This window comes from Nannobrachium achirus (genome assembly GCF_963921795.1).
Source record: "Nannobrachium achirus genome assembly, chromosome: 19".
Classification (NCBI taxonomy): Eukaryota; Metazoa; Chordata; class Actinopteri; order Myctophiformes; family Myctophidae; genus Nannobrachium; species Nannobrachium achirus.
The window spans coordinates 29,674,344-29,684,957 of NC_137826.1; the positions used below are offsets into that span (position 1 = coordinate 29,674,344).

The 10,614-nt window shown below is 39.9% G+C and overlaps 1 protein-coding gene across 1 annotated transcript; it reads right to left on the reverse strand.

Annotated features, from left to right (window-relative positions):
• Window positions 1-100: 100 nt before the first annotated feature.
• On the reverse strand, window positions 101-8,666 carry nherf4b (NHERF family PDZ scaffold protein 4b; the record flags this gene model as incomplete). The annotated part of the gene is made up of 10 exons (XM_080749370.1): window positions 101-106; window positions 1,273-1,491; window positions 1,996-2,208; window positions 2,567-2,763; window positions 3,056-3,266; window positions 3,388-3,524; window positions 3,963-4,167; window positions 4,764-4,969; window positions 6,381-6,445; window positions 8,623-8,666. The coding sequence occupies 10 exons, from the start codon at window positions 8,664-8,666 to the stop codon at window positions 101-103; spliced, it is 1,503 nt and encodes a 500-aa protein (XP_080605496.1).
• Between the last annotated feature and the right edge of the window lie 1,948 nt (window positions 8,667-10,614).

Below are 10,614 nucleotides of genomic sequence, written 5' to 3' on the forward strand. Positions count from 1 at the left end.
GTGTATTAGGAATTTTAAAATCAGTGTACTTTCATATAGTAGTATATGATTTATAGTCGTGCTCCCCATCCTAGCCATATCCTAGCCTTTCTATGGGGGTTTAAATCTGAAATGGGGAAAGGAAATAAATCAGCCAATTTAAATGAGAGTGCATCATGACAAGAGCACTTGTGATATGAAGTAATACTGAATGTACCCCTGGCCCTGGGTCACATTTTAAGAGAGCCTGTAAGAAACGTGGCCCCACATTTCTTATGCATCTCTGTTAAAAATATGTTCCCTCCAGTTCTACAAAAAATAAACAATATGTCTGTATTGACTCTAATTAATAGAACAACATTTTCAAAATAAGAATAAAGGACATTGTGTTGCATTACATTTTTTATTATGTGGTCCAGGCAGAAATATCCAACAACAATGCAGGCAACATACTGTACGTTATTTTTATATATAATTTACATGATGAATGTAACACACAATCTTTTTTCTCATACTCTATGCCTATAGGCCGAAGTCCAGACCTGATACTGAGGAAGGAATGAGTGACTGAGCACGTATCAATGCTGGCTTGCCAGGCTAACGATTATGGGTAATTAGATAAGACTCCAAACTAAGCATACCTAATTACACACACAGCAGGTGCTAGGCAAAAACATATTTAAAAAAAAATCTATATATTAAAAGAGGTAGAACCCGCACACCATCTTCCAGCTATAGATCACTTTTATCACCTAATAGGATCTTCATCAGGTCAGTATTACTGCTCAGTGGATAAGGCTAACACGGTAATGTACTGTCTTGTTGAGGCGGTTCATACTACATGCTGCTAGGATTAATTAGGGTTTTTAATTGCTCCATTTTGTATCCATCAGAGAGGTTCCCAAAGCCCAGCAGATATAAGCACCAGTTGCTACAGTAGTAATAGCTCTCTATCAGTCTTATACGATCTAAGATGTTCCTCATACAGCTTAAGTAGAAGTTTCATTGATTGATTGACACTTTATTAACAGTTTGAGATGATGAGTTTTGAGATTGAGGTCCAGTGTGTATTCAATTCATAAGACAGATATATAAGACATATGATACAAAGTCTCCTCAATAGGGTATTGGGTGTTCCATCATGAGTGTTTGGTTATTTTCCATTTACAAGCATGATATCTCAACATCTTCGTCCTCCTGTGGAGTATAAAAAGAAAAATGGAAGAAAATCAAAGGTGTAAACTTAAATAAATAGCATAGCTTATGCATTTAATCCAGACATAATTTCTTTACCTCAGCTTCAAGAGACTCTGTAGAAGAGGGCATCTGACTCTCTTTCAACTTGGTGTAGCCATCTCTATCCATAACCAACAAGGTGAGGAAATTCCCTCCTTCCCTCACCAGCATAATCACATCTTCCAGATCTTTCCCCTCCACGTTATGTCCATTGACCTCCATCAGCACATCCCCCTCTAGTAGTCCCGCCCTCTGCCCTGAGCCCCCCAGAGCCACCTGCAACATCAGAGGACAGTACATCACTGTTAAAACCACATGCTGTTGCTCTCTCTCTCTCTCTCTCTCTCTCTCTCTCTCTCTCTCTCTCTCTCTCTCTCTCTCTCTCTCTCTTTCTCTAATTCTTTCCCTCCCACATTTTTAATGGTATCTATCTTCTCTTTCCCTCTTTAACTCTCTCTCTCTCTCATTCCCCCTATCCAACTCCCTGTCTCTTTGTCCCTCTTTCTCTAAATCTATCTTTGTTTAACTCCATCTTTTCCAGTCTGTCTCTCACTCTATCTTCCTCTCTCTCTCTCTCTCTCTCTCTCTCTCTCTCTCTCTCTCTCTCTCTCACACACACACACACACACACACACACACACACACACACACACACACACACACACACACACACACACACACACACACACACACACACATACTGTTTCACTGCTACTCTTTGCTAACTTGTCAAATAAATCCTGTACAATCACAAAGAGATAATACAATAGTCTTTTTTACCTGGCTGATAAAGGTACCAGGGGTAGGTTGGATACAGCTCAAGTTAAAGCCAAAGCCTAGGGGGCCTTTCTGAAGGAAGCAGCTTCGCCTGCTGGGGATGTCAGCTGGTTCTTCTTTCTGCGTGTGCTCTGTTACAAGAGATGTTGGCACCCTGCATTCCTGTTCTCTTTCAACAGCATTATCCTCACAAAAGAGAAGAGGGGATAGACCCAACTGTAGAGGAGAACAGAAAGTCAAAAGGAAACATTTATTATGTCAGTCCTTGGCTATTTTTGGCAAAGAGATTGGGTGTATAGGGAATAGGGAAAAAGAGAAGACTAAGTACAGAGTGAAAGGTAAATTTTTTTAAAGTATTGACGGTTCAAGTGGTTAAATATCGGAAAAACAAATTGACATGATTCCAAAATACACTGATGATTGTGCTGTCAAAAGATGAAACTATATGGAATCTATTAACAGGTCATTGGGTCCCTGCTTCATCTCACTCTCAACTAAGGGGTCCTTGGACTGAAAATGTTGAAGACCCCTGCTCTAAGCCTTTGTCCGAGGTGGTTAATGATCATAACTGTACCCGTGTGTAGAACTCCAGGCCTTGGGGTGTGATGGTGGTAAGGGTGACCCGTTGTCCACTGTGTCTCAATTTGTCCACAACCTCCTCATGCGTCAGTGACACAACTAACTCTTCATTGACCTCCAGCAGCAGGTCACCTTCCCGCATATCTGCCCTCGCTGCTGGACTGCCACTGTCCACCTCACGTATAACATGACCTACAGTATACAGTACACAAACAAAGAAGTTATCATCTAAACGGTGGGCAGGAGACAGATATTTATCTATTAAATTATACGCTTTTTGCAAAGGTTTTCCTTACTGTAAAATTCTGAGAGTTAATTTAACTCTGAGATTGTACAACTGCATGTGAGTCTATGTGGTTACATTTGTACACTTGAAATTTATAAATGAACACTGTTCATTTATAAATGCATGTGGTGCATGTGATTGTAACTAAAAGCTTTGAACCTTTAAGTTGAGCACTATGTTTTTATTAGTTTTCCTCACCGACACGGCCCGGCGGCGTCTTCTCCAACCTCAGGAGGAATCCGTAGCCTTCAGAGTCGGACCCAAGGCCAACATGGATCTTTCTGGCTCTGTGAGGAAGGTTATGTGGGATCGCCATGGCAGGCAGAATAGGCATCTTGTGCCGGATGTAGTTACTCTCACTCTCGCTGTCAATCACCAAGATGGTAATATGATTGCCAAATTTCTTCACCTGTTACCAAGTAAACTTTCGTCATTAATCCATTGAAATGTTTCCACAGATTCCTGTGAGCAGAAATAAGAGTGCATGGCCAGCTATGTGATGCGTCCAGTGTAAAAGAGGATATTCCTACCATCCTGCTTAGTGCAGAGTGAGTGAGTTCAGACACTGTTGCTCCGTCCATCCACACCAGACGATCTCCTTTACACACCCCCGCCTTCTCTGCTGGGCCTCCAGTCACCAGGCCTACAGAAAACCTACCCTTCTCTCCTAAAAGTCAGGAACAGTAAATAGCTGTAGTACAGTAAATTGTATGAATGTTATTCTTCTAACTTCAAGGCATTCTACTCTATAAACATCTGCAATGTTTTTTCAAATACCATGATGGACATCGTGATGGTACTACCACGACAATGAAAAAAGGTAAGATATACAGTATGCACATCCCCACAGTTCTTTAAATAGCGTGCTGGACCCAAAAACAATCAATTGAAGATAATAGGAATGTCCGCACATGATAAACTGCTCTCCCGTCTTTTTTTATTTTAACCTTAAGTGAACATCGTTTTGCGCAAACAGTTCAACTTGATGAAACCCTGATTTGGGGAAACTATGTTCACTTCAAAATAAAAACAGATGGTAGAGCAGTCCTTTTTTCTATTTTTGTATTCTTTTCACTACCATGACAATGACCATCACATTCGTTACCTTCTACTGGTGTGAAGTTGATGCCCAAGCCTGCATGTGGGTCTCTGATGATGTGACAGAGCCTGGGTGCTTTGCGTCCTTCCCCCTTGTGTGTTCTGGCCAATGCTCTGAGGTCCAGACCTTGGATTACAGCCTGGTCATAGTCATCCCCGTCCAACACTAACAGACCTAGTTGTTGTCCACTTAGCTTTATCTTCCTGGCCACCTGTGCATAAACAGAGTGACACATAGGCAAAATGCATTTAGCTTAATATAGGGCGGTTTGCACCAACACGGATTAGTTATGAATGTTACCAGGGGCGTCACAAGGGGGGGGGGGGGGGGGGGACTGAGTTACTAGGGCCCACGGTGGAGGGGCCTGGAATTATTTAATACTTTAGCAATTGAAAAATAGCAGATTTACAAGCTCACAGCGCAGCACCGAGTGCCACACTGCGAGCTTGTAGATCTGCGAATATTTGTAACTCAAATTTTGCTTCTGGAGGGTCCCTGGAACTAAATATTTTGAGATGGTTGTACGTGGCCAAATACATATCATTTTGGGGGTCCTTGACATGAAAAAGGTTGAGCACCACTGACATAGAAACATTGTTTTTTCAAAAAACCTTCGAAGGATTTGAAATTATTCAAAGACTTGCGCAAGTTTTCAAGATTTTCCAAAAATAGCAGATCTACAAGCTTGCAGCGCGGCACTAGCTCGGTGCCGCGCTGTGATTGTATATCTGCTATTTTTCAATAGTTAAAGCATTCATGGGCCCAGAATTTGGTGTGACACTCCTGAATGTTACAAAGCAGACTCACTTCAGGGTGAGGAACATCATCAATAAAACAGTCGTTGACCTCCAGCAGCCTATCTCCATCCCGAAGACCACTGCGCTCTGCCACGCCCAGGGACAACACCTTTCTGATCACATGACCTTCGCAGCCCCTTTCCACACGTAGGTGGAAACCATAGGATTCTCCTTCCTCTCGTTTGAGAACACACAGACGCGGGGTGGGAGTCCAATCTGGTGAACAGGAAGATGACAGGTGAGTGATATCATAGAACAGGGGTACGGATGGACATCGGTATCGGGCAATATCAAAAATCGGCAGGTATTATATCAAACCGGCCGAATCGGTGATCGGCAGGTCACTGACATAAAACCGGTTTTATGCCAATTGTGTCTATGGCACTGCACAGCATGATGCTCTGGTCCTGTGACTAAAGTAAACATTAGCAAGTAGCAGCCAGTCTACTTAATGGCAGCCTACAGAATACAGATGGTGCTTATTACTGCAATGTAAGGATATATTCCATAATCCTGTGTCAATGTCGTCTCCAAAAAGAAGGAGAAAAAAAAAACAGACGGTCATATTAGACTGGATATTGTCTGTGTTTTTGGATATTGTACTATTGTGATTGATTTGGCATTAGTGTTCTTCTAGCTTATTGGTACTCAAATTGAAGTATGTCTTGTAGGCCTACTTGGCCTGAAAAAAGGGTATATTTGAGCAACCCTATTTTCTAGTTCTTAGCTAAAGAAATCGGTATCGGAAAAATCGTTTTTGGCAGGTCAGACCTTCATAAAACCGGAGGATCGGTATCGGCCAAGAATTTTGCAATCGGTCCATCTCTAAACAGGGGTCTTCAACAGGGGGTCTGTGACCCCTAGGTGGTCAGTGGGGATGGGGGGTCCCAGAAATTGTTGGAGGGATTTTTTTAATATATATATTCTTTATTAAAAACGAAAGAAAAAAATGTGATTTGTCTTTAAATATAAAAAAAACAAAACATGATTCTGTCTCTTTTGAATAGCTTTTATCCAGGATTATTGTGCAATTGACAGATTATGTGATAGATTGATAGTATTGACAATTTGGTTCTCAGTTAATAAAGTATGTTTATAAATGGCAGTGGTATGCCACTTACAGTACATGCATGTTTAAAATAAAAGCATGAATATATTAATCTATTATTTTAATAGCATAGTATTGAATGCACAATAACATGGTATGTTTATACACATGAAACACAATTTTATACATAAACATACAATATATGCAGTGCTGTGTTCTACCTGATACTGGGGTCTACACTGTATGCTGTGGAGACACTTTTTTGAAAAAGTGTCTGCCCTTGTGAACCTTTCAAAGTAGCATATCTGATTGGCCTTATGCACTGGCATGGCATGAATGGCCACAGATCGTAGATTATAGTATGCCCTCAAAGAAAATCTAGAACACACCACTGAATATATGTTGTAGCCCCACCCCCACCCTATGAGGTAGACTAGAGGGTCCCTGCTCCATCTCCCCATCAGTTTGGGGGTCCCTGCCCTGAAAACGTTGAAGACCCCTGTCATAGAATCTCTGAGCAATGTTTCCTTACTCAGAAATACGAAAAGCTTTGGAAACTCGTTAATGAGTGTACAGCACCTGCATCTTCTGTGATGACCATGATGGGGTTGTCTATTCCCTCCTTTGGATTGAATGTGAATTTCCTTTAAACAAAAACATATGACAAGTTATCAGTTATAGGCCTACAAGATGATCAAGTTGGTACAGTACATTTAAAACATTAAGGAATCATTTAACTTCAAGTCCGACATTCATAAATTGTTAAATGAGATTTGAGTATCTTGTTATTACACAGCATATATGTGCAATACAAGTCATTATCTGTGCGCAAGGGAGCTTATCTTGGGCCCAAAGTCTTAAAGCTATATCAACCAGTTACAAAAGTCAGCAGGCATAACAGAGAAAAAATACAATATTAAAAACTTTAATGGCCCATAATGTTACACTTTTAATTGGGTCATTTTCCAAACAATGTACAATGTATTCTTTGCCCAGTATGGTCTCTTACACAGTTATTATAGTTAAATCAGGAATGGTAGTGTAAGAAATAATGAAAAAATGTATTATGGATGATGAATATTGAGATGAAAAGCAATACTTACTCTGTCAATCCTATTAATTCCACCAGACCTTAAAAATAAATTTTAGACAATATTAATATCTTGCCAGTGGGGGGGGAAAAAAATCCAGATTCACTAACAAACAAATACACAATATCACTACAGTCAAAGCACAATAGGAATAATATTAATTCACACTTACAGCTACAGCAACGACATATGCATCTTGGTTTCCTCCACTAAAATGAGGTCTTTAACGCTGTGAGACAACAGCTATATCGCCTTACATGATCCAAAGTAAAATCCAGAGTGTTCAGTTAACTCTGTAGCTGCAGATTACATGTATCTATCAAGGCATCATAAAGATGGGTTACGACCAGTGCATGATTACATTTGTCCTTTGTCCTCTCTATTATGAAGCTCAGTTATAAATACTCAACAGAGAATTTAAAGGAAACATGCCTCGAGAGATAGATGGGATGACTTACCTGATCAGAACTATTGGGGCTATCAGGGTACTAATTTGTAGTCATAGAAACCCAGAAACCTGTTAGTTATCAAATAGTTTTCTGGGACTAATCATTTTATCTGTGTGGCAAACCTTATCTTATAGTTTAGTTCAATTAAATGAAAATAATTCTTTGCTATTAGTAAGTTACCTAGGTACCGGTACGTATACTGTCAGTATGCACTATATAGAATGGCCTAAAATAATACTTTTGTAAGACTACACTCATATAGGTGTCCAGTATAAGCTGGAATAATTGTGCCTGTGTTTAACCTGTGTTGATAACCTACAAATAGGTGAAGCTGTTGAATAACAAACCTTGGTCATGTTCAGTGTTGATATGATGATATGAATTTATGGTTGATATTCTGAAACATGTGAACCTACTACTCCAATCCAATACCAATTTCTCTCAGATCACAAGTTGACTCATCACAAACACAAACCGGAAGTGGTTCTTGTGAGCTAATGGCCCAGTGTTTGTTTTTCCCTTTTCACTGCCATAAACCTTCTGCCATGGCGGACATTTTAAACTGGCCCTCCATTCACATTAACAGCATGTTTGCTCTGCTTGGGAACTAAGGCACAACATGTGCACAGTGCACACACTCATCTAGCTCTGATCATTTCTGACTGGTCTGACAGTAAAGCAATGATTGGTGATCAATCATCGTATAATATATCATACTTTTTATGCAAAAGCTATTACATTTCCCTTGTAAGTTCAGAAATGATAACCCATTTAAAAAAGGTCAAAGCTACAGTATTAGCTTACCTAATGCAAATTCAAGAATTGAAGGTGAAGAGATAAAGTTACATGGATTTAATTTAATTTAATTTCAAATCACTCCTTTTAAAAGAAAGAATAATACCTACTTTTTAATAAACACATCCCTATATCCTCACAGCAGAAGTGGAAAAAGTGCTTGCTTAAGTTCAGAAAAGTAGTCTAAACTAATGCAAAATTATATGTATTATTTATCCACAAAATGGAACCACATGGGTCTGTTTGGTTCCATTTATACAATCTCAGAATTAAATTGACACTTTTTACTTTGTAGAACCAAAACCAGAAAACAAGATTAGAAGGACACAGTAAAAATAAAGAAATTAATGAATAAATCATTGAATCCTTTGAATTGAAAATGTAATCATTGTAATATCGTACCTGCCGTTTGTCTCATGGTGAGTGTGTTTCCCTCTAGCAGAAGAGCAGACAGAGTGATGTTTATAAAAAAGATCTGCTCATCACCATGAAACTCCTCCTCTCATGTGAGGGACGGTGACAGACTTCATTTGTAATCTGTGTGTGTGTGTGTGTGTGTGTGTGTGTGTGTGTGTGTGTGTGTGTGTGTGTGTGTGTGTGTGTGTGTGTGTGTGCGTGCGCCCCGACGTGCACATGCTCATCATGTGTGCAGAGGAGATGGATACACTTTGTACAGGCTAAATAGTCCCCCCCCCCCCCCCCACACACACACACACACGTGCACGTTATCTTTTAGTAGGCTATTCTTGGCCTTTTGTAATGTTTATATGTGCTTTTGTAATGTTGCTGTTTTCTGTATGGGGACTACAGATGGAAATGAGCATTCTTGCTAAATGTGGTGTATTTACTCTAATGTTCATTAATATGCGCTGTCCCATCCAAATAAACGTATAAAGTTAACTTGTAAAATGTATATAAAACTGTGCCTGGCTTTGCAGCACTGACAGAACAAAGTTATCCTTTCAATATACTGTCCAAATACGCTTATATGTTCAATGAGCACATTATGTCATAGTCTCAGCAGGTTATGTCACTTCATGATAACTGAAGTTGATAAGTTATGAGAATAAGGAGAAAGTCTAAACTTGAAGAACTGAAAGGGTCTGTGTGTGCATGAGTGTGTTCGTGCGTGTGCTTGTTTCACAACAAATCACGAAAAGGCAGTAGGGTTATTGTCATGGTAAAGATATTAATGCTATTTAGATTTGGTGTTAAAATAAGAAAACAGTTCAGGTTAGGTTAGGGTTAGGTTTAGGGTCAGGGTTTTGGGCTAGTTCTAAGGTTGGGAATGAGGATTATGGTTGGGGATGATGCTATAAGCCTTCCTAATGCTTCCTAATGGGTGGTTGAGTAGTTCAGCTGGTGGCATGGTGAAAAGAATATCATTTGGTTGTAAATTATGAGAATGATTTAATGCAGTAATTCTCAACCTGTGGGCCAGGGCCCACTGTACGGTGTGAGCCCTCAAATAACGGAAACACTTAAAAAACACTTAAGATTGTATTGACAATAAGATAAACATAACAAAATAATGTAAAAGAAATATGTCATGGTAATTTGTTTTGAAACCTTGAAAACCGGAACACGACCGATTGATTGATTATTAAATATGATCTGAAATGCACATAGCCCACCCATCTGACTTTTTCAAGTGGGACCTGATCCATAAAAGGTTGAGAACCACTGATTTAATGTACAATGATCAGGAAGTTTTTTGGCTTCAAGCCAACTGCACATCTAGACTAGAGTATCCAGTGAAAAGATCTAGGGTGATATGGATGGATAATCTTGTTCAGACGACAAGAGTAATGAAAATATAATTCTTTGCAAAAGACACAACATTGTGCCTTTGGCTTGCTACCTTTCTTCAAAGGACAAAGTTTAGTCAGTGCTGGGAGTTTCAGGGAAGTTGCAAGGAGATGTTCTTCTGGATGTTCTGCTTCTTTGATTGATCTGTAGATGAAAGTAAGCCTGAGATGCAATGCTGTAAAGTTTGAATAAGGCAGGAATCGAAGATGATGAGACGTACTCACATGGTAAATGGAAGAGATGTTTGGGTAGATTAAACAAGATTCAATCAATTAATTGTAAGGAGGATATAGAGGGGAGTCCTGTCGGTAGAGATAAAACAAGATAGAGAGGGGAGACCTCATGTAGGTGTAACCACCACCGCAGAGGCCTGGGTTTGTTTGCTTTGCCGGCACTTCAACAAACACAACTTGCAGTGTTCACAGATGGAAAGCCGGCAGCCTCGGCAGGGGATTGTGTCTTGTCATTATTCGGGGGAACCTGTTCAATGGGGAGAGATCTGGGAGAGATAACGTTATACTCTGCGTATGTTATATCTCACTGTCAGGTAAAAAGAAGTGCCTGTGGTGACTCAATGTGTATCAGAGGGGGCATGAGCTTGTCTACACCCTACCCAAGCCAACAGTGATGGTTAGCAGTGACAAGAACCGCAGTGAACATTAGCAAGGA